The sequence below is a fragment of the Lissotriton vulgaris genome, chromosome 6 (genome assembly GCF_964263255.1).
Source record: "Lissotriton vulgaris chromosome 6, aLisVul1.2, whole genome shotgun sequence".
Lineage (NCBI taxonomy): Eukaryota > Metazoa > Chordata > Amphibia > Caudata > Salamandridae > Lissotriton > Lissotriton vulgaris.
Window position 1 is genome coordinate 778,234,794 of NC_141694.1, and position 24,846 is coordinate 778,259,639.

At 44.9% G+C, this 24,846-nt stretch overlaps 1 protein-coding gene and 1 long non-coding RNA gene across 4 annotated transcripts in view; one reads left to right on the forward strand and one right to left on the reverse strand.

The window, feature by feature from the left end:
- LOC147707978 (amine sulfotransferase-like) overlaps positions 1 to 24,846 on the forward strand; it is a 453,149-nt gene that overhangs the window by 336,643 nt on the left and 91,660 nt on the right. For all 3 annotated transcript variants that reach the window (XM_086926801.1, XM_086926802.1, XM_086926803.1), the window contains exons 4-5: positions 5,886 to 6,018; positions 16,658 to 16,752. In XM_086926801.1, the coding sequence (XP_086782927.1) occupies positions 5,886 to 6,018; positions 16,658 to 16,752 (228 nt within the window). The remainder of the gene's footprint in view (positions 1 to 5,885; positions 6,019 to 16,657; positions 16,753 to 24,846) is intronic.
- Positions 15,066 to 22,644, reverse strand: LOC147707979 (uncharacterized). Its single transcript, XR_015296628.1, has 2 exons — positions 20,344 to 22,644; positions 15,066 to 17,607 (listed from the first exon to the last, which is right to left on the reverse strand). It is a non-coding gene; the product is annotated as an uncharacterized LOC147707979 (long non-coding RNA).

Genomic DNA, 24,846 nt, shown 5'->3' on the forward strand with positions numbered 1-24,846 from the left:
AAAGAAGTTTTTTGTCAAGGCTATCTCAATGCATTGCATGACAAAAGACGGAGGGGTGTCATAAAACCACTCGAGATCCCCCAGAGCCAGCGCTGCTGCCACCAGCGTGGCGTCCTAGGGGATGCTGGTATACAGCGACTCGATATCGATGGTAACCAGGAACTGGGAACCAGGGTCAAACTCAATGTCTTTGAGAATCTTCAGTAATGACAGCCTCCCTCAAGAAAAAATCGGCGAATTGGGACAAAGGTTCCAACACCGATTGGATGCCCGAGACTATGGGGCGTCCTGGGGGAGGGCGCTGAGGCTTATGAATTTTTGGCAAGATGTAAAATGCCGGTATCCGTGATTTTCTGTTAACAATGAAATCATCTTCTTTATGGTGTGATCCACTTCTTTTCCAAGGCATCCGCGACCAATTTAGTAATCATGTCCAGCAGCGCTGGTGTGGGGTCTTTAGTAAGAGGATGGTAGTTTGCACGCATTCCCAACAATCTCAATACTTCAGCCTCATAGTCGCAGGTATTGAGGACCACAACCGCACCCCCCTTGTCTGCCTGTTTTATAGTAACCAGTTGGTTATCTTGTAAGGATTTGACGGCTGCCCAATCATCCTTGTTCATATTGGATACCGGATATTGGTGATTAGTTTCCTCCAAAATCCTAATGTCGTGAAGTACGCGCTGTTCAAAAACAGCCACTTCAGGACCAAGAGAAGAAATGGGGGGGCAAAAACTCAAGGGGCGATGAAGATTAGTGTCAAATACAGAGGGACCCGTTCTTTCTTTATCCCTAAAGAATTTGTGGAATTTAATCTTCCTCATCATTTCTGAGAGTTCCATTCTACACATGAAGCTGTCGTGTTTGGGGGTTGGAACAAAGTCGAGTCCTTTATTCAAGACTCTGACCTCCGCAGGAGTTAGGACGTGACTCAATAGATTAACGACAATATCCGTCAAACTATCGTCTTCAGTGTTCGAAAGTTGATTTAAGCCTGAAACGTTCTGCCCCTGCTGCGTGTTACATGTGGGGAATGTGTCTGCCATGTTTGTGCCTGGGCCCTGCCTCTGCCTCTTCCTCTCTGAGCTGCAGTCCCGCCTCCCTCTCGTGTGCCTCTCTGGGTTTGCCCTAAAAAAGCCCTCAATAGTAAACCAAGGTCTTCGTCTGATCTTGTTTCTGGTGCAAAATTAACCCTGCTTTGGTTGGGTGCAATTGAATTGCTAGCAACTTCCTCCTCTTCACTACTGGTGTTATCAAATGCCCAGTTTTTTGGTGTGCGCCTCTGTTGCCTTGGCCCCCCTCGATAAAAATTCTGGCCCCTTCTTTGGTGGTTAAACGACTGATTCTGGACTGAAGGTGTATCGTAGTATTGGTCCTCAACATAAGGGAATGCCCATTTGTGTGAGAACCGATCTAAGTTCTGCTTAAGGCCCTTGATCTTTTGATTGACCATATAGTTTTTATACTCCAAAAGTTCCCCTTGGATCCTGTCTAATTGATCCTTTGCATCAGTGAGTGCAGTAGCGTTCTTTAATTTCTCTTCTAGATCTAGGATCTCCTTCAACAGATTCTCACTCAGCCTTTTGGCTGTGTTTATAATCAGTATTAACCAGTCCCTGGTGCACTTGTTGGCAATTAAACTCCAGTCCAGGCAAAACTGCCTGTCCTCTAAAAATATTTTTGGTTCCAATCTCACTATTAAGCTGGGTGGTGATGCTCCTGCTCGCAAGTACTCAGTCATGAGTGCCCCATGTAGGGCCACTCGTATCTGACGTTTTTTTAGGTTGGATAGTTTGTCCCACTCTCTTGCTGTGGAATTACTTGTTAAAGGAGCATCTGGCAGTAATGAGGGTCCAGATAGTATCAAAGCTATCTGCTCATCTGAAAATGCTAGGCAATTCATTACTGATCAAATTACAACTAGATCAAGAAAGAGCTAGGAGGCAGGGTGTTGTAATGTATTATGTTTTAACGTCACCAACCCTACTACCACGTACAGCAACAACAATCAATAAAAAAAAATTTGAAACAGTAAAAAGCTCTCACGGCTGAGCCGCCGTACTCAAAACCTCACTCAACTAGGAGCACAGGGGGAAAAAAGGAGGAGGCTACTCCCCACTCAAAGCCTATATCTACAACCAGAGCCTCCTCCTATTGGACACACATTTCACTGTAAACGTGACCTAGTGGGGAAACCCGAACTTCTCTTGCTTCCTTAATTATAGAAATTTCATTTATTCCTATAAGTCACTGTGTCAAATTCAAAGACGAACCACACATCAACTGCCACCTTTAAACCCCACAATTCAAATAGTGAAAAAATGTGAGGAGAGAGAGAGAGCCCCTCATGGAAGAGCCGCCACAAGGGGTTACTGGCTAGTGATTACCAGTCTTACCCACTTATCATCATCTGTGACTCTGTCTCACTCGTTAAAAGAAAGAGGAAAGGAAAGAACAAAAGAAAAGAGTGAAATCGATAAATAATTTCACTACTCGGGAGACGCAAACAATAACTCCCACTTGTGTACACATCCTCATAGACAACCCACGTGAAAAAAAATCAACCAATCAACTATCCCCCCGTTCCATTGTGGCCGCCTTCATGTTCTGCAGCAGTTCTAATGCAGAGGTCATCGAGACCATGCCCCTGGCCACGTCCCTGCTACAATGCGCCATCTCCTCCTGCATGGCGATAGGCCTGCGACACATGAGGGAGGTAGCAGTGGCCAGCCGGTTCACTGCCTTGGTATAGGCCTGGAGTCTCTGTCTCTCCCTGCGCCTACAATTACGGTCCTGCTTCAACTGGCTGCATAGGTTGTCTACAGAGGTTGCAATTCCCATCATTCCCTCACACATGTTGTCGCCCATTAAAATAATGCCCTTTTCGATCCTGCATATGTGTTTGTTCATGTGGGCCACCTCTCTGTTCAATGTACGCATCTCCCTCCGTTGCAGGCACTGGACCTTGAGCATGTTGCCTTCCAGTCCAGCGGAGACGCTTTCTTCATGTTCCTAGCCTTGAGGACTGGCTGGCCCTGCCCTGCTGCGTCTTGATGAAGTGTGGGCGCCCTCTGATGGAGTACCAGCCCTCACTATGTTGCCCTCCCCATGGACTGGAGACTGTTTGCCCCCTGTGCCCTCCTCCTCCAACTCCTCTATCTGCAGGAGGGTGGTCACGGCATGCCTCCTGCCTGACTATGGTGATGGTGATTGTTGCAGTGCTGATTGCGTATGAGGCGATGGCGGCGTTCCGTGGCGCTGTGGTGATGTCGGTGATGGAGAAGTTGTTGGTGGTGGTGGTTGTGCGGAGCTTATGTGTCCTGCAGGCATTCGCTCTTCATCATGTTGCCTCCCCTCTGGCCTGGCTGTCTTTGTTCTGCTACCCTCTGCAGCACTGCGAGATGTCTTGCCTGTAATGACAGAATGTAGATGTACTCACTTATCTGGCTGAATTTGCATTGCATTAAAGATCATGCCTAATGAACACAGTGACTGTCCTGAGCTTGCCAATTACTTTCACATGCTATTGTTTTCCCTAGGACTACATCTCCCACAATGCATAGCAGGTAATGAGTAAGCCATGAAGTGGAGTGGGAGCCCCTATACCACTATGGGGATTGGGCTTGGGGAGGGGGTAGCACAGCATGCTGGGCATGCATCTTACCTTGTTTCCTTGCTGCTCTGGCAGAGCTGTCTGCGTCTCCCACGCCACTCACACTCTCTGGCTGGAGGGTGGACTCTACCATCAGTTCCAGTGGTGTTGGTGCAGGTGCTTTGTTCTTCCATCCGCCAGTTTTGCCAGCTTGCCTCTGGCTCTCAGCCATCCCTGCCGTCGCCGTCTTCCTGAGGTCGTACCACCTCTTCTGTATGTCCTCAATGGACCACTGGGTGACACCAATTGCATTGATCTTGCTCTGTAACCCACTCCAGATCTGTCTCTTCTGAGACTTGGGCACATGGAGGGACTGCTTCCCAAACAGCTTGTCGTGGTCCTGACTCACATCCTGTATCAGCACCTCCAGCTCCTTCTCACTGAACTTCATCTTCCTTTTCATTTCAGTTGCCTCCTTCTATCCCTCCTGGCTTGCCATTTCAGACGTTCTTTGTTTTTTTTCTGTAGCTGTGAGGATATGTAGCTCCTGGTTCCTCAGCTCACCTGCCTGCCTCACAGTCAGCTCCAGGTTCAGTGCAGCTGCATGGGTGTGGCCACTTCCGGTTTGGGAGGTAATTGGAGGACATAGGATTGGCTGATTCATCAAATTACGAAGTTTTGAATTACCGAATCGGTATTTACCGATTCGGTAATGGATTCGGTAATTCAGAATCGGTATTGCTGTTTCGCTATTTTTTTTTACCCATTTGTTCCAAATCGATATTTTTTACCGATTTTTAGCGAATCGGTAAATTTTAACGATTTTTTAACTACATCGCTTTTTCCGATTCCTTAATACCGAATCGATAATATTCGGTATTAAGTTATCGGTATTCATGGTTTACCTACATATGGTCCCTTATCTTCTACTTTTGAACACTTCCATCAAATTCCTGCGAGGATCTTGTAATCCTGGTGGCCTAATTTATACAATGTTTATGGTCTAAAAGAAAACGAATCCTCCTAAGTAATTCCAGCTTCTTCTCTTAAATGTTTTCTAAAGTATCTCTTTAGACTTATTTTACTGAATTTGGAACTTACACAAATCCAAATGTCTGTACTGTCTTCCATTTGGATCTTAGACTTGCACAACAAAAGGCAATGGAACTTTTTTCTGACACATCAGCTTAGTTTGGACTTTTATTTTCTCCTAAAGGTGTAAACATAAAAATATTCAAATTTCCATAAAAATACAATAAGCTTCATTTTTAGACATTGACATTTCTGACCGTCTCCTAAAAAGTTTACTGAAGATTCGGTTGGGCATGCAGGTCCCACTCTATTACAATCTTGAAAAACCTGCTAACTGCTGCTTTATTAAATTTGTCTAAGGGCCTGATTCAGATCTTGATGGATGGGTTACTCCATCCCAACAGTGACGGATATCCCATCCGCTGAAATATAAATCCCAATGGAAATAATGGAATTTATATTTTGACAGACAGGATATTCATCACCGTTGTGACAGAGTAACCTGTCTGCCATTATCTAAATCAGGCCCTAAATCTCTGAACTTCACCTAGAGTTCATATGAGACTATTGTCCCATGGATGTAGAGAGCTCAAAAAACCCTCTGCAGGAGGTTTTCGGTCTATAATAAGCTTCGGTGAGGCAGACCTCTAAGAAATTACAGACCTCATATACATAATTTTGCTGAGACCTACTCCCCCAACCAAGAGAAATTAGGAAAACTGTTTTCCTGCTGGAACTAGGCTTTCATTTTGCGAATTATACTGTTTTGGAATATTTAAAGGAATTCACTTGCCTGTTCTTCAGCGTACAGAGTGCTAATTGTGGGTGGAGAAGGAATTGTTTGGTTAAAGTCTACTTCCTGTGGCTTCTTGTATAAAGATTTGGGTTTGGCCATCCCAAGGCAGAAATGTTTATGCACAATCGTCCAAATGCATCTTTTTAGGATCTTGTCTACTATTGATTATTTCTGAAAATATCCTGATAATAAAATAACTCTCTTTCAACATACAATTGTTTTTATTTCATAGCACTTTAACGGACAGAAGTTACTGTTATGCCTATTTAATGGAAGTGGTTTTATCAAACTTGAACGTAGGGTATAGACAGTCCTGCCAACATTTGCGCACTTGGGCTGTAAGTGATAGAAAACCCTTCACGGAACATGCTTAAATCACTAAGCTTTCTAAAATGAAAAGGATACATTATGAGTTTTGAACTAATTCTTCTTCTATATATTTAACATTGTTTACATTTTCTACAGGTTATTTATGTGTTTAGAAATCCTAAAGATAATTTGGTTTCTTTCTACCACTTTATGAATATGTTAAATGAACTTGAAGAAAAGCCGTCTGAAAAGCGGGAGGAATTCTTTGAGAACTACCTGGCAGGAAAAGGTAATTTACGCATGCTGTATGTTCAAATAATGAGTAAGAGAAGGACAGCTTTTCCACAGGAAGAAAACGAGTTAAAAATCTATCCTTGTTTTAAAGGATGAGGATACTTTCATGTACATGTACACTGATTCTGAAAGAGAATGCAGCCTTTTTACTTGATTTACATTTATCTATTTACTGTGAAGTGAGGATTTTGCATTATATCTGACATTTCTGTGATTCTTTGCAAATTTCTATACTATCCTATGACTCAAGTTATACATAATTTAAATACGTGTGCTGTAACTTGTATTAGGCTAACAACCAATAACCATGTGTTGGATTTAATCCGTCAATATTTATTTCTTTTTAGAAAATTCCAAGAAAAACGCACACAGTACAAAATGTTTATATAATTATGTGAAAACACCTAACGGTTCTTTAGGAGACAGACGTACACCACAAAAATGGACAAAAATGATAACGCATTCACACAATCTATTGAATCACCTGACTCAACTCGTCTTCGTTAATGAAGACGAGTTGAGTCAGGTGATTCAATAGATTGTGTGAATGCGTTATAATTTTTGTCCATTTTTGTGGTGTACGTCTGTCTCCTAAAGCACCTTTAGGTGTTTTCACATATTTATATAAACATTTTGTACTGTGTGTGTTTTTCTTGGAATTTTCTAAAAAGAAATAAATATTGACGGATTAAATCCAACACATGGTTAATAATTTATTGGTTGTTAGCCTGGTGAACAAAGCATGCTTGTCACTTCGTAATAGGTGCTATTGAGTAAACAGCTATATTGCCTATTACTGGTAATGTTACAAGTTCCCAGCCCTCAAGAGATAATGTGCAATAAATCTCGGTTTTTACTACGGCATACTGCCTCCCGTGTCCCCTACTTCCTTGTTCTTTCTTCTAGAGATGACACAGCTCTTAAGAATGGCCGGGTAATGTAAAACATCAGTGCTTCACCCCTACTTAGCACAGTTCACCTGCTGCCCACCTTACGTGGAGATCAAGCTATGCCTCTGTCTGACTACTAATACCCCTGATCAGAGACCAGTAGAGGACCGGGGCCACCATCCTATGATCATACATCCATGCCACAGCATTGTCCCTCCCTGTGCTATGGTAAGGATTTGCAATTAGTCAATATGTCGCAATGCATATGTCTGTCCAGCAAGCCACTTCTGAAATGTGTGAAAGAAAAGCAATGTCTTCACACCTACTTAAAGTCTAAAACATGTTTATTAAAGCAGACATATCAAAAATAGGCACTCTGGAGACAGTGCTTCTCCTCCCCAAGTTAATGAGCATGGATGTCTTGCCACTCCCACAATTCATCACTTTCTGTGCATTACTGACCCGTAGAGAGCAGTTGAAGAGATAAATGTGAGAGAAACTGGAACTCAGAGGCTGATGGGATTTCTCTTGAGAAGGATCATGAGGACGCTGAAAAGATACTACTAATACACATTTCTCTGATGCTGCACTAGATTTGTGAAAGCAGGAGGGTATGCAACCTTTACAACGCAACTTTTACCACGCAGTGCTGTTACAACGCATGTATCACAACGAAAACCATTACAACGCATTACACTGGGGGGCGCTCTAGTATAAGGAATAGTTTTAATTTACTGTCCAACGCCTTCCCTAGTGTCCACGGGGACTGGAGTTGGAATAGTAAATTATTTATTTATTTATTTATTTAAAACATTTATAAAGCGCAACTATCACCTTGCAGGTATCCTGGCGCTGAGATAACTCTTAAGAACAGATGCACTGGGAGACAACAGTTGAATAAATTAGCAGTTAATTTTTAGGGAACAGCCAGGTTTTGACCAGTTTCCTGAAAGAGAGAAGTTCACTTGTTTGACGGACATCCAGAGGCAGGCTGTTCCAGAGTCTTGCTGCAGTAACCCTAAAAGATCTTCCTCTTGTCCTTACTTTTTTAAATCTTGGCACTTTAACAAGGCAGGCCGTTGTAGATCGGAGGGCTCTGGTTGGAATGTACCAATCAAACATAGATTGCAGGGGAACGGGCCCAACTCCATGTAAGGCTTTAAAAACGAGATAGAGAGATTTGAAAGCAACTCGCTGTTTCATAGGGAGCCAATGAAGCTCGGCCATTGCCGCAGTGGCCGAGGATCTTCTAGGCCAGCCCAAGGCTAGTTTGGCAGCGGCTGTTTGAACTCTTTGGAGTCTGTCTAACAGCACAGCCGGGGCCTCGAGCAACAGCGCGTTGCAATAGTCAAGGCGACTAAGAATGGTGCACCTGACTATTAAGGCCCGGGCCTGCAAGGGGAGGAGTGGGAAGATCTTGCGGAGTGAGCGAATAAGGGCAGTGCAGGTGAGCACTGTTTTCGCAACCTGGGCTTCCATGGTGAGCTTATTGTCCATCATAACACCCAGATTGCGAACGGTGGTAACCGGCTGTGGTTTTTCCAGAGTTTCCGGGGGCCAGAACTCCGTTGGAAACGGGCGAGGGATCCGACTTCCGGCACAGAACAGAACCTCAGTTTTAGAGGCGTTGAACTGTAAGGAGTTCTTGTGTAGCCAGCAAGCCGTGTCTCGCAGACAGTCATGAAACGACTCCAGAGGAATAGATTCCTCACCCTCCCAGGCGAGAATGAGCTGAGTGTCATCGGCATAGTTAATTGCTCTTAGCCTGTGGGATTTTATTAACGTAATCAGAGGTTTTAAATAAACGTTAAATAAAATCGGGCTGATGGACGAGCCTTGAGGCACCCCGTGAGTCACTGGGGAGAAGGCCGATTGATACGGGGGAGGGACACAGCCTGCTTCCTATCCCGCAGGAAGGAGTGAAACCAAAGCAGGACAGTGCCACCCACCCCGGCCTCTCTTAGTCTCTCCAACAGAATCATATGATTGACCGTATCGAATGCGGCAGACAGGTCCAACAGAATCAAGGCTGCTGCCTGGCCCCTGTCTGCATGCATATGAAGGTCCTCCATGGCAGTAAGTAAAGCTGTTTCAGTGCCATGGGCCGGACGAAATCCGAATTGTATCTCGTCCAGGAAGTGGTTCCGTTCCAGATGTTCGGAGAGACACGAGCTCACCCAGCGCTCAGCGATTTTTGCCGGGAATGGTAGCAGGGAGATTGGTCGATAATTCTGTAGACACTCAGGATTCAAAGAGGGTTTTTTCAACAGTGGCCTAATGAGAGCCTGCTTCCAAGGGGCAGGAACTAGGCCACTGCTCAGGGATAGATTGCAAATCCTACAGAGGGTGGGAAAGAGTTCCTCTCCGGATACCTTCCAGTTTTTAGGGGAGATGGGGTCGAGAGGAGAGCCTGAGGAAATTCCTTGGGCCAGTCTGTTAAATTCCACCACAGTAATGGGGGGAAACTCCCTCAAGAAGTCCATGGGCTGGCACCCTTGGCTCGCTGCTCCATAGTCAATAATGGCAATCTCAGGGCCGGTGGAGTCGACCAGAGTGGGAGAGATGCTAAGGTTTCCAATGATAGTCTCAATTTTATCATTGAAAAACAGTGCGAGATTGCCGCACAGGTGTTGTGTGGGAGGGATAGATTTTCTTAGCGCAATCAGGATGGGTAAGGCTGTTCAGAATCTGGAAAATACTTTTGGAGCTGTTGGCAGCTGTACAAATTGTGGAACAGTAGTAAGCGGATTTGGATTTCATAATCGCATTTTTGTATTCCAGAAGTTTAGTTTTCCAGAGTAGCTTGTTAGCATCAAGGTAACCTAGTCTCCATTTTCTTTCAGCCTGCTTACAGGCCAATTTAAGAACCTTTAAAGAGTCGTCGAACCAAGGAGCTGATACTCTGCCCTTGTGCTTAAATTTTTTTAATGGAACTAGGGAGTCAATGGTTGTCGATATCCTGAGACAAAAGGCCTCATAGTTATCCTCTGCCGGAAGATTTGGAGAGAAGCTATCCTCCACTTGGAAAATGGCACCAGAAGTTCTCCGCCTTTCCAGAGCTTTCCAATCTCTATATGTAACTTCAGAGGAGGTGCTGCGTGTCTGCGTTTTAGCTCCCTTACAGTTGATGTAAAATTTAAGGAGAGAATGGTCGGTCCAGGCCATGGGCAAGATATTATTCAAATGTACTAGCTGAGGAGTGGAAAAAATAAGATCCAGTCAATGCCCTGCCTCTGTGAGTGGGTTCCCTGACTAGCTGTTGCAACCCCACGCTCTAACAGGAGGCCAAAAGATTGTTCAGTCCAGTGTCTAAAGGACCGTTAGGCCATAGATTAAAATCCCCTAAGATAATTAGCTTATTGTGGGAAGTCGCCATGTTGGAAAGAGAAGTAAGTAGCAAGTGTTGGTGCTAGGCGCTGAAGGCCCCCGGTGGGCGATAGCAGATGATTACCGTGAAGGTAACTCCTGTGTGACTGTTAATTGAAAGTCCGAGGATCTCAGTTCCAACAACCGGGTCCATATCTAAGATGTTAACGTGCCAGAGGGCTCTGTAGATAATTCCCACCCACCCCCTCGACCTTTGGGTCTGGGTAAATGCAGGATTTTGTAATCCTGGGGGCAGGCCCAGTCGAGTTCAATTGCACAATCAGAGTGTGTCCACGTCTCGGTACAGAAAAGAACATCTAACTGATAGGTTTCTACTAATAATTGAATTTCAGCGGCATGCTTCGGCAGTGATCTTACATTAAGAAGTCCGCCTGACAGCAGACCCCTGATCGCAAAATCATTCAAAGGGAAGGCAGTATCGGCAAAAGAGAAATGTCCTTCACACGCATACTCACTCAGATTGAGCAGAGTCTCCCGAGAGTATAGTGGAGGGGAGGCCTCATGGTTAACGATAGATTGGGCAGAGTGGCCTGCGCTCGTCGCGGCCTGGTCGCGGACGGGCGCAGACGGGCTTGCCTTAGGCGTGCCTTCGGCGCGCTGCCGGCGCGCCCGCTGCGCTCGTCCGCTGCGCTTCCGAGTAATGCACATATTTATTGGCAGAGGCAAAAAGAAGGGGCGTGGCTTGTTGTGGGGGGCGTGGCCTATCGTCTCGAGGACGATGGCGTCGCTGTGGTGACCCTCCCGGCACCAGCGCTATGACCGCTGTACAAGGCAACCTCAAGCCCAAGAGCAACAATCAATATAACAACAGGTAGGCACACAAAGTTTTTTAAAATCAAACAGTAGTGCAAATAGGCAGTTTTAAAAATATATCTCAATGTGACCTCTCGGCTTCCGCCTCAGGAGAGCTATCTGAAAACGCCGGCTCGTGGATCAGTGCGACGCTTTGTAGTGACCGGGAAGGGTCGTGGCTTGTTGTGGGGGGCGTGGCCTATCGTCTCGAGGGCGATGGCGTCGCTGTGGTGACCCTCCCTGCACCAGCCCTATGACCGCTGTACAAGGCAACCCCAAGCCCAAGAGCAACAATCAATATAACAACAGGTAGGCACACAAAGTTTTTTAAAATCAAACAGTAGTGCAAATAGGCAGTTTTAAAAATATATCTCAATGTGACCTCCCGGCTTCCGCCTCAGGAGAGCTATCTGAAAACGCCGGCTCGTGGATCAGCGCGACGCTTTGTAGTGACCGGGAAGGGGCGTGGCTTGTTGTGGGGGGCGTGGCCTATTGTCTTGAGGGCGATGGCGTCACTATTCACTATCCAGCACCCCCAAGTGTAATGCGTTGTAAAGGTTTTTGTTGTAATACTTGCGTTGTAACAGCATGCGTGGTAAAAGCATGCGTTGTAATGTCATACATCCAAGCAGGAGATTTGTAGAAAAGAAGGATGGCCAGGTCCACAGAGGGACCCTGAAGTGGGTTGCCAGTATTTCACTTCAGAAGGAGGAGCAGGTAACAAGGCGTGGCTTCTTCTTGCAGTCAAAGAGATGCAGGCAATACATTTTTCACTTTAGACATCAGGGTGGGCTGGCCTAGCAAAATAGGTCCTGGACAAGGATGTATGCGGGAGATGGGATGTACAGGTGGGACAACCTGGTGAGCTTGAGTAGGCGTTGTACACTCTTGCACTGATTAGCATTGTTTCAGAAAGGAGCCTCCAGCACACCACTGTGGTGTTAGAGATCAGTAGGGCCTGGTGGAGTCTCTTCCAGCAACACTGCTGAGTATGCTTTCTTTCTCTGCTAGGGCAATTCTTACCTTAGAACAGAAACTCTAGAGACAATGAATTAGTTGCTTGCAGTATTCTAAAACCATATAATCGTATTGTCAAATAAACTCCGCCTCCAGGGGTAGAGCATTGGGTCATTTCAACTGGGTTTATGAGTACATTGGGGCTATCTCTTTTATTATTTTTTTTTAATTTAAACCAATTTCATGGACTTTGATTGTATGCAAGATGCAAGGCCAACGTACAGTAATATAACAAAAAGGAAAGAAAAAGGAATAACGAAAAACAAATTCATGCTTGCATTGTCCTGTCAAACCCAATGCCTGTCACTTAAATACAAAGTAAGGCCAAGTAGTAAAGCATTCGTCCCACACCAACTCAACCCTCTCTCATCCCGTGAATGTCTAAACCTTGTCATAGATCAATTGGTGCACCGAACGAATTGGGTCTCAGCTCTATGCCCCAATAGTTCACCCATGCCTGCCATAACTTGGGGTGTCTTTGAGGGCAGCCTCTTGCTTAATATACCACCACCTCTAAGCCCATGCAATATTCCATTCACCTCGTCCACACAGCCAGGGGCTGGGAAGTCATGGCATTCCACTCCTGTGCAATGTCCCGATTTTCCACAGTCAGACCCAAAAACAATACCAAAAGTTTATATCTGTTGCTGCCTAATGTGTCAGCGATGGATGTATGACGTTACAACGCATGCTTTTACCACGCATGCCTTTACAACGCGGTTTTTACAATGCATGCCTTTACAACGCATAGTGCTTTGGGGCGCTGGATAGTGAATAGTTTAATTTACTATTCCAACTCCAGTCCCCGTGGATAGTAGGGAAGGTGTTGGATAGTAAATTAAACCTATTCCCTATCCTAGAGCGCCCTCCAGCGCAATGCGTTGTAATGGTTTGCGTTGTAAAAGTTGCGTCGTAAAGGCACTGCGTGGTAAAAGTTGCATTGTAAAGGTTGTTTACCGTCAGCGATATGTAGAAGAATACATTTTGGATCCATGGGAATCGACCAGGACAGAATCCTACCCAAAGGTGGTCACTCCGCGCCAGAAACGAGTCAATGACGACCAGCCCCAAATCGTATGGAGGATAGGACCATCCTCCACATTAAACCGAATGCTTGGAGTCACCCCCATCCGCCAGAGCCGATGGCACGTGAAATAAACCTGTGGAGATATTTAAACTAGATCAGTCGAAGTCTGGCTGAGATTGCTCTCAACGCCTCAGTCCAGTCCTCATATTTCAGAGCACCAAAGTTGACCTCTTCAACCTCTTTGAGGGCGCTGAATGTGTCAGAGTTATTGGAGAGCAATGTCTGGTAAATCTTCTCTTTTGGGGTGTAGGTTTGTGCTTTATCAATCACCTGATAGACAGATATATGTAGTAACCGTTTGGAAAATCACCCACAACACCTATCACTCAGACCATGCTGTTGGCAGATTGTGGACTATGGCATAGGCAATCACTTAATACAACACAGAACAAGATCATCCAACATGTCAAAACATTTTTCTAATGTGAATGATGCAAGTACTGCTTTAGTGCTTAAACCACTGAGTATGGGTTCAGGAATGACACACTTGGAATCCCTTCTCTACTGAATCACCGTTTGGGCACATCACACCTCCACCTCATTACACCCTCCTCTTCAAGACACTCAACCACACAAAATGACCGACAACACACACCACATCGACCTTTTCCCCCATACTTCCAAACACACAAACAACTGCATCAGCATCGCACCACACTGACCTCTCCCAAGTAAGTACAAGCTAACCAGATCACAGAATAAAGCGCCCAGGACTTCGAACCACCTCAACACATGCACACACACATGCGCTATTTAACTAGCTTCACACTTCCACATGACTTGGGCACCACAAGATGAGAGCATATGACGATCACAAGGCCAAACTCCAAATACAGCCCTGCAACGTTGCTTTCAGTAAAAACACACTATTTAGATGACAGTGATTTTAACTTCAGACATCCATTGCCATCCTCCAGGCACCTGGGTGTGGTCACCTACACAGACTCTCATTAGTGACTGGCTTGTATAATACAAGCAGACCGACAGATCAGCACATTACCCAACCCATGACCGAATGGCTCATGCTATTGACTCTGACGTCTGTTCAGAACTCTGACATGAAGGCAGTGCTAGGAAGCCAAGAAATTGTTCAATAATGTCCTATGCATTAACATTCGACATAACTTGTGCACAACACACACGTTTTTTAGTTTAGTCCTGGTCGGCAACTGCCCCTGAGAACCCATGTATTTATTTTTTGGCCGTGCATAGCTGGAGCTCCGGCTTTCATGGCATTTACACTGCGTATCCATTATTTTTATTGCTGCATGTAGAGCTCAACGCAGAAATAAGTCCGATGTGGTTCTGCAAGCAGGAGCACGCGCTCTACGGCAGTCACAGCTCATCAACATGGTAGAATTCCCTGGCCAGGCGCGGGGACATTGCATTCATGCGCTACTGCGCTTCTGATGGGCGCGCGATGCCCACTGCTCGCACTCCAAGCCTACCATACTGCCCCCAACAGAGGGCAAGGCATCCATCAACCGACAGCTTATTTGTACCAGCAAAAAGAAGACGCCAGAGAGGAGACGGCATGCGCTTGCACATCGCCTGTCCGTGGGAGCACATGGTTTGTCTCCCTTCACGCACCAAACCGTCAACAATAGTCTCGCCAAGGCGATGCATTGCATGTGGTGCGTTCGCTAGGCGAGATCTAATAACCATCGGAGAGATATCGGACTCAACTCAGGGCCCCAAGGACCAACTACCAAGTCTAGAATGTAGTTATTTGCGGGTGACACCCCCCAAACAACCCCTGAAGCTGTGCCCCTGGATGCAAAATACATGCTCTATCATGATTTGGCAGAGCACTCAGATGGGTCGACTGGAGTTGGTCACATGAAAGAAAGAAACATTTGCAGGCAAAGATGGCACAGTTGAGACATTATTAGCAAATGAGGCAACCACATTGGTTAATAAAGGGCAACAACAACAAAACACAATAGTGTCACATATTACATGGATAGGCCAATGCTAATAAGCCAGCAAGGAGTTTGCTTTGATATTGACTGGATCATGTGCGCAATCACTTAGTTGTGGTAAATGAGGTATTCCGCACAACAGTAGTTTTTTAGGGGCTGAAGAACTTAAAACATATTGTTTTGATATATTTTTACCATTGTTTGAGGTTTAGCCTTTGCTGAAGAGCAGAAGCCACAAGCCGGTATTTTTGGAGTGTTTCCTTATATTGATTAACGCTGCTTTCTGCTGAGTGCCTGTGGGCATCCCATTAACAATGAAAGCCTATACATGCCTACAAATGCCACACTAAGAAGGCCCAGTTGAAGACATATGGGAGGTTGCCACAGATATGCTCTTGCGTTACTAAGAGCATGGTGAATGTTACCTTTAGGAAAATTTGCAAAAAATTGGAAAATTGATATTTTTTTCAAGGCTCTCAACCAGCCAATCAATGTGAAACAAGTTTGTTATGCAGTGATAGCTTACCTTAGGATGTGCAGAATCTGAAAGATATGATTTTTACATGTCTCTCTGGATGAATCAAAAGAAAATGAGGCCGGAGCGAGATACAAAGTAAGAAAGGACATGACTTTACAGAGCTCCCCCACTTCGACAGGCAGTAAAATAAGGCAAGAGGTTGAAAATAAGTCAGTAAAATCTACTTTATCTTAGAAGTCATTGGCAGGAGTGTATCAGGGGTTCTGCACAACAGGAATAGTCTAGCTTGTCAAAGTGCATTTTTTAATCAGGCCCAAAGTTGTGAAATTGACCTTCTGTAGCTTTGTCATGTTATAGGCTAATTGCTTTCTGGTGCCCTAGCCCTAGGTTTTTATAAGAGGTGGTGGCATCATACCATAGTTGTCTGCACCACCCTGCATGTCTTTTATCTCCAGTTCTCTACATGGTGTAAGAGTAACCTACAGTCATGTTTGTGAGCTGTAGCCACTCATAATGGTCACAATCTCCATTGTGTACTTTGCTCAGCTGCAGTCTCTTGACACCCCCGCTTCTCCAATTACTGAGCTGTGTGGGTGAGGGAGCACGTGTCTCCTGTGAAGGGGATAAGAAAGGATGAGTGTGACAGGGCCCAGTTCTAAGAGATGGAGGTCTGGACGAGTGGGTGAGCAGTGGTATTTGAGGGTGAGTTATGAAGTGATGAGAAGGAAAGTGTGCGGGAATACCTGAAAATCAAATATTCAGATTCATGCACAAGAATGCAATAGAACTCTATAAACTCAAACTGTATGACAATGGTAGTGCTTATTCTTTTGAGGATTTCACGATCAAAAATATTATTTGATGTAGTTTTACATGTAAGTAGTCTGCTTTACAAAAATGTCAAATCTATTAAGAATGTAAAGAAATTCAGAGACCTAGGCACAAGTGCTAAAATAAACAACAGATAATTTCGGTCCGGCCAGAAATTGTGTCTGACTTTGTGTATTGCTTATGCTTACATTTTGTGTTAATTCGGCTAACTCCTTTATGTTTCCCAACAGTGCACTCTAGCTCCTGGTTTGACCATGTTAAAGGCTGGCATACTCACAAGGATGAATATAATATACTTTTCCTCCAGTATGAAGACATGGTTAAGGTTAGTCATCTGAATAATGAACTCATCTAAATAATTTAACAAATGCATGCTAAGTGTGATTTGTGCATATGTTCATTGTGCAGGATGCTTGCTGCATTTCATGATTCAGTTCTTATTACAAGTCAAGCGAAGGAGTAAGGTTTCAAGCAAAGCATGCACTATTGTGTTTTTATTCACACCTGCAGGGGAAACCTTTCAGACCCCTTCTTTAACTGGTCCTGTGTGAGATGTAACAATGGGATAGCTTGACCCATCATACAGTCCTCCTTGCTATCTTTCAGTGTGAAAACCTCAAAAGGTAGTTGCATCTATGTCAGGCATTTGACTAGGCCCCATTTGTCTGCATCCGTGGTCATAGCTTTCCCAACTGAATCCCCTCCTGATAAAATAGTCATTGATCTGTTTGCACAGCTTAAACAGACATGGCAACATGTAAGAGGTCAAGTTCAATGTGTTGGCACCTCCTGTATCAGAGCTTTAACTGGTGGTCTATTATTACTCTAAATAATCTGCAACTGCTTCCGGGCTTTAAAAGAATGGCTGAAATGAGTGCAGATTCTTCTGCAGGTGGTCAGCATGCTTCCTTTTTGAGGAAGTCTTGCACCACCAGGTTGATGCAATGGGCCAAACACAGGACCCTGAAATAGACTCCATCTGACATGGCCGTAACTATGTTACTTCCACTTTACGTGACAACAAAACCAATTCTGAGACCTCCGGGTCACAGCCATTCATACACCTTACTGTGAAATTGCTCCAAGATGTATACAGCTGTAAATGATTTCTCGGTGGTGAACCTGGCCACTGTTGCAAGCCGCCGAACATTCTCAAAACTTTCTTCAGGGCCAAGATCTACTATAAGGTAAGGTAAGGTAAAACTTTATTTGCATAGTTACTTAAAACCATTGCAATGCATACAATTAATACAACCATATTAAAATGTTCCATATTTAAAAGTGAATGCTCCCTCATGAGCGTCGCAACATGAGCTTCAAAAGACGTTTCAATATCAATACAATTTAAATGTCCCAGATGTTTTTGTCTTTACTGCCTGTGAAAGGTTGTAATCCGCTGTAAGATTTATCCAATCACTTAGTAAAATTTCCCCCATAGCGCAATAGACTACAAAGTGTCGATCAGTTTGGCATTTTTAAGCGAGCTGCTTCGAGAAATTTAACTAACCTAGTGTTCAGTTGTGGTGATGAGGGATCAAAGCATGCCAGGACAGCTTGTCTCCTTGTCCTGATACCTCTTTGATTAAAGGAGGTTTTTAGCAGCTGTCTCCTTTCTTGACACAGCTCAGTGCAGGTGCAGATTGTATGAATGATGTCGCCCGAGTCCTTGTTGCACAGACTACAGAGAGTAAAAGCCTGCTCCCTTTTCCAAGGTGGGAGCTGCTGCGTAGTTGGTAACACTCCAAGTCTGAACTTTAAAAATTTTTGTTTTAGTATTTTTGAATATCCCAGATTAAAGTAATGTTGTGGGGCTAAGTGCTTATATGTGGCCAAGGTCATCCAGGCATGCGCTCTGAGCGAGAAGGTCGCCTTATCCTCTAGCAAGGAGAGTGTCTTCAGCGTCTTCCACACCGTTTTTTTGAACGCCGAATGGAGGCAGTGTGTGTCCCATAAGGGGGACAGGCCTGTGATCGTCAAAGCCTCCTCAAGATATTGGCCTGCGGGTGATTTCGGCCTCTGTTGAATCTCTTGCCAGAGGAGGTAGTTTAATGTGTTCGGGTTTGCTGACCTAATCTTGTGCCAGCAGTTAATGAAAGCGCCGTAGCTAGCCCAAGTTTGCTTTATAAGGCCAAATTCCAGACGAATTTGTGCCGGTGAGGTGTAGGTCGGGAGGCTGAACAATGTTCTATATGCTTTAACAACTGTTTTGTCCAGCAGATTGCTGACTCTCCCACACAGTGCCTCAGTGCCGTAAGTAATAGAAGGCAATATTTTGGCCCGGGCTACCATCAGAAGTGGATTCAGAGTAGGGCCCAGTAATTTGGCTGAGACTCCCTTCAGAGAGAGTGCAAGAATCATCCCTTTCCTTTTGATCTCCTGTTGCTGGCTGTTGGCTAGACCATCTTTGTCTATATATATACCCAGGTATTTGTAAGCCTCTGATGACTCGACGTGTTTATTTCCCAGGCGCCACTGATAGGGCTTTTTTCGTTTCTTGTTTATTGTCATGGACCTTGTTTTATTTAAGTTTATTGAGAGACAATTTTCTTTTGCATAGACCTCTAGACAGTTCAAGAGATGTTGCAGGCCCACTGCCGTGTAGCTGAGTAGGACAACGTCGTCCGCATAGAGTAGATTAGATATTGGGGAGCCCCCTAACCTGGGTGGGTGTGAGTTGCAGTTGTTAAGTGCCGGGGTTAAGTCTGCCATGAATAGGTTGAATAGCATGGGGGCCAGCACGCAGCCCTGTTTCAACCCTTTCGTTGTTTGAATTTTCCTTGAAAGATGCGTTCCTGAGCCCAATTTTACTTGAACCCAGGTGTTGGAGTGTAGGAGCTTGATCAGTGATAGAAGATTGTTGGAAATACCCCATCTGGCTAGCTTCGCCCATAGTTTGGGCCTGTCCACATTATCAAACGCGGCACTGTAATCAATGAAACAAGCGTGAAGCTGCATGTGCTTGATTTTTGCCATGTCCATTAGCATTGACATTGCCATGATGTTAGTTATTGTGCCGGTGCTTTTTCGAAATCCTGTCTGGTTAAGCGGAATTATTTCTTTGTTTTCCGCCCAAGTTGTCAATTCCTCCAGCAGTGTACCCGCAAAGTATTTAGCTTCATTGTCGATCAGGGCTACTAATCGATAATTGGCTGGTTGTTTCTTGCTGCCCGTTTTATGGATTGGCACAATTATCGACCCTTTCCAAGAGTCTGGAATTATGCCCAGATGTCGTACTTCAAGAAATAGTGAGTGCAGTATTTTTGCCCAATCCTCCGGTTTTTCTTTGAACACTGCTGGTGGAATACCATTCGGCCCTGGAGCTCCATCCTTTTTTCCCTTCTTGATCTGTTTTTTAATTAAGAGCTGTTCAGTGACGGTGTACTTTTTTTGCTATGTTGTTTAACTCCAGGGGGTATGCTGGTTGCCTTTACACATGAACCAGCTATAGGGTTTGCGGGGGGGAAGCTAGCACTTTCCCTACTACAATCGATGGTGTCAACTACGTGCTCCGCTATTTTGATCTTCCCCGGCGTTGAGGCAGTGAAGCTTTGAGCACTGAAGTGGGATTTTAAATAGGTTGCCCATGTTTCTTCTAATATATAGGAGGTGGGGCCCACACGGTTCGGGTTTGTTATCTTGTTTACTGTTTTCCAGAATCTATCACTGGCGTTGTGCTTGATGTTGTGCAAGAGTTTTACCCAGAGGTCCTGTTCATTGTTGTTGTTAATATTCCATTTCAGCCTCTTTAGTTTGGTTCTCTGTTCCCGCACATTGGAGAGGAGTGTAATATTACATGGGTCGTGGTGTAAAGATCTTAGCGAGCCGTTTAATGATTTTTTGAGTCCTTTTAATTGTTTTCTTTGGCTCATGGATAAATTGATCGGTTGTGACTGCCCATGTGAGATCCAAGATCTACTGATATCTTTTGCTGTACCCCCACAAAAGAGATCTAGTGTGAAGTGATGCACATGTAATCAGTCACCTGACAACTGTTCCACATGTCTGGCATCAGGTGGATGGTGTGAATAACACTTTGCTGCAAAGCTTGTCCAACCAACTGCCGCACATTGTGATGTAGCCCTGGAACAACAACTCTGGCAAAATAGTTCCGACTTGGTGCCTTCCTTTTTGGGCAGATGGCTGCCACAAATTCTTAGAATCCCACCCCTTTCACAGAAGAATAAGCAAGGATGTCCAGCACTAACATTTTTGCCAGCTTACCATTGTGCAAACGTGCAGTTGGGTTGTTCCACTCGTAGGGCCCCTCCTGCCTAAACATGGCCTTAATAATAGCCTGTATTTTCTTCTTTTCTGGGGCCACTGACACAGACGTCTTTCGAGAAGTAGAAGGTGGAGGTAGACTCAATGTGGTCCGTGGTGGGGCAATCATTGTATGCTGTTTTGTCTCTATCTCACTCCAAATCTTGTACTATTGTGAAGTCGCAGAGGTAGGTAAATCTGCTGGTGCACTGCTGGGGACAGGGCTGCTTAGTTTGAAGATGTCACTGTCCGCTTTCTCATCATAACCTTCCACAGTGATTGGACTTGTACTCGTAGCTAATGTTCCTCACCTCCACATCTACATTCAGCAATTTTAGTGCTCCTCCCACTTGATCATGTGGTATTTCTTCATATGGGTCATTTGGCCTCAAGTACCATAATTTGTACCAGGCTTACAAATGCTGCACACTGCAATGTGTTACCCCTCTTTGCTAACCATAAAAAAGTCCCAAACTGGAGAAGAGTACTTTTTTACTGTGTTACTGCCAATGCCTCGAGAAAAACTGGAGGTAATGGGCATGTCGTTATTTGACTCTTGACTTCTCCTGAGGCAGGGGTTGGTGCAGGTCTCAGCTGAGGCTATAAAAATATGGGAGATGGTGGCAGTGCATCCCTCGGAGCAAGTTGAATAGCAATAACAGACTTTTCTGTGTCACCTCCCACCATGACTACCTCTTCATCATCATACTCCTCATTATCCCCTTCCATAAGTCAAAGTCTTCCAGGAACTTTTTATTTCTTTGCCTCTCCTGTTGTCTGCTGGACTGCTGGGGTCAACTTCATGCCCCTATCATCATCATCAGAAGTGGTGCTTGGAGAAAGTGGTGGAATATTCCCCTTCCTTTTCCTTGCTAGAGATCTGAAAGCCAATGATTCTAAATGAGGTGGTTCAACTTCTTGCTCAAAAGGAAGCTCAGCCTCCTGTTCTGCTCTAACATCAGGCAAATGTACTATTGATGGCTGCTGCTGCTGTCCGCTTTGCTCTGTTTCCTGAAACAATTGTGTACTGCTCTGAAAAAGAGGAAAATCCAATTCAACTTCCCTACTCATCGACATTGATGTGATTGCAGTGGCTGCCTCACTGACAGACACGGCCATGTGCTTAGGTTGGGGGTTGGTGCTGTTGATGCAGTAATGTTGCTCTCAGCTTGCTCGCCGGAGGCTGGTGCTCCATCGATCACCACCCCCTTTTGTACTACTTTGTTCGCCATAAGTTGGCAGGCTATGCTCAGACGTGAGTCCCTTGCTCACTTTGCCACTGGATTCAAGGAAGCCGGGCTGAAGACAGCTGAAATATCAGAAACCAGTCCTCGGAAGCTTGTTTCCGGTCAAGGGAAGGCATGGCTTGGCAGTTCGGGCTGGACTGTTCCCATGGGGCACAGGGTCAGACTGATTTGCATATGGCCATGTCTGAACTGGGGTGGCAGAGTGGGCTAAAGAACGGTGATGGATTAAACCCAGATCTGTTGACTGGGTATGAGTGTTTGATTGGTTCGGATGCTCCATCCATCACCACCCCATTTTGTACCACTTTGTTTGCCATAAGTTAGCAGGGTATGCTCAGACGTGAGTCCCTTTCTCACTTTGCCACTGGATTCAAGCAAGCCGGGCAGAAGACGGCTGAAATGCCAGAAACCGGTCCTCGGAAGCTTGTTTCCGGTCCAGGGAAGGCATGGCTTGGCAGTTCGGGCTGGACTGTTCCCATGGGGCACAGGGTCAGACTGATTTGCATATGGCCATGTCTGAACTGGGGTGGCAGAGTGGGCTAAAGAACGGTGATGGATTAAACCCAGATCTTAGTTGACTGGGTGTGAGTATTTGATTGGTTTAGATGCTCCGTCCATCACCACCCCCTTTGTACCACTTTGTTGCTTTGTCAGCCCCACGTCACATCATGGACAGGCCTTCTGTCAGTCAATACTGTGGGTGATGTCTCTTCTCTTGTGAACCTAAAAGCAAACAAACAAAAAGAACATCAATGAAACATGGCATTGTTGCAGTTCAATTAGTAGTACAAACAAAAAATATCATTTAGTGTGTTTACTTAAGTTATGTTAAATAATTTGCAATACAGTGTAACTATTCATTCGTAAAACCAAACCAGCATAAACTTTAATGATGCACATTCAGGAAGAAAGAGCAACAACAACAACATACAGATGTCACTTTTTGCTTCTTGTGGACACAAACAAAGAACATATGCAGGCCCATGGCAAATGTACATTGGCTACCTACACAAAATGGCCTCTAGACACAGTCACAACAACAAGCAAGAAGGCATGGGGTACAAAGAAGATATGAAGCCATATTGCAAAAGCACATTGGATGCCTACACAAAATAGCTGCCAGCCACATGGTCACAACAACAAGCAAGAAGGCATGGGGAACAAAGAACATATGCAGTCCTAGGGTCACTGACTATAGAAAATGGCCCCTGACATCATGGCATGGAGAACAAAGACAATTGCTGGCCTATGGCAAACACACTCAGACACTGTAAATACAAAGGAGGCATACATTGGTAACACACTTCTTCCAAAGGCATCAAATATAATTACCCAACCTATACACCGTTTGCAGGACAAAACTTGCTTGTGATCCTATTTTTACAACAGATATATGCTACTTCGGCACTGGCTCACGTGAGAAATAAACAACTTCAGCACCTAACTTTCTGCTGTGTGTGATTGCATATGTACCTATGTCCTAACATGGAAATATTTTACAACTGCCATGTAATGTGTTGTCCAATTCTGGTCAAGTACTAAGTACCCTCAGGACATCACATACACCAGCAGGGATGCTCACTTGGAATGCACACAATGAAAACAAAGTGAAGCAGGATTTTGAAAAAGGAAACAGTGTGTATTACAAAAATTATTTTAAAAGAAGGCACATTGGATCTGGGGATAGGTGGTATAGGTTCAATGAAAATTGCTTCCGAGGAATAGTTTACCTAACTATAATGGTTTCTGAGACCAAAGAGGAATGATACATTTTATGGGGAGGCATGGGAGGTGAGCAAACAACTATACATGTAAGGATGTCAGGTCAATATATATTTAAAATATGTGAAGGGTTAAACTATGTAAACTAAATACAAACAGGGAAATTCAAAGACCCAGAAAAATATGAAACTCAAAATTCAAAGTTAATTAAATGCAAAAGTCTAAAATTGTCCAATTCAAAGCAAAAGTCAATCCCCCACCCCTGATCAGGGTTGGGGGATTGACTCTCAGGTTGGAGGCATAACCTCTCGGCTATCCACCAGACCAGGGTGATGCTCTTCTCTACAATCTTCTTGGCTGCTGGAATGTTGGTTGGCAGGGCAGGATCCAACACCACCTGAGTACTGGGATGTGTGAGTGAGTTGAAACAGCAATGGTGGTGGATGAATGGAGGCTGATAATAACCATGAGTGGGAAGGACTGTGTTGGACAGGGAGAAGACAGGGTTGAAGTACAAGGGGCCAATAAGAAAGTAAGCACTGTAATGGGATGTATGAACATTTTATAGAGCCTTGAGTGTACCAACAAAGTTTTGACATACATGCTCAAACCCCTGTAAGATGGCCTGCTGCCCAGCCACTACCATACGTCATGCCCTTCTCGAGTTCCTCTAGACAAATGTGCAAGACTAGGGAGGGAAATCCTCTGAGGGCTAAGCAGTGTTGGGGTGAAACACGCACTCAGATGCTGTTGTTCTGGTTCGGCACACTCTATGAGATAAGGGGCAATGGGAAAGGTAACCTCAGGCACCGGTGTTTGAGGGTCTTGGTGGGTGGTCCTTTGGCTGGTCTCAGGCCATTATGGTGAAGGTGGCAGTCCACTTTCATCCTCCTGAATAGGAGGAGCCCCACCTCTTCTGAGACTGCACCCTGCACCCAGACTTTTTTTATGTTACTGTGTCTACTTTTGGGAGAGCACACACTGACCATCTCAGGAGTCATCCCCTTCTGTATGTATGGGGGTCTTCTCCCATGTCGACCCTTACAGGTGAAACGTGTCTTCTCTAACTCAGGTCCTACTCCCAGCCTTGGACACAGCTTCTGCCTTCATAGGAATAGGGAAAGAGAGAAAGACTCATGAGCGCATGTGTTTTGTGACTTCTTGTGCATCATAAATCCCAATGACCCCTT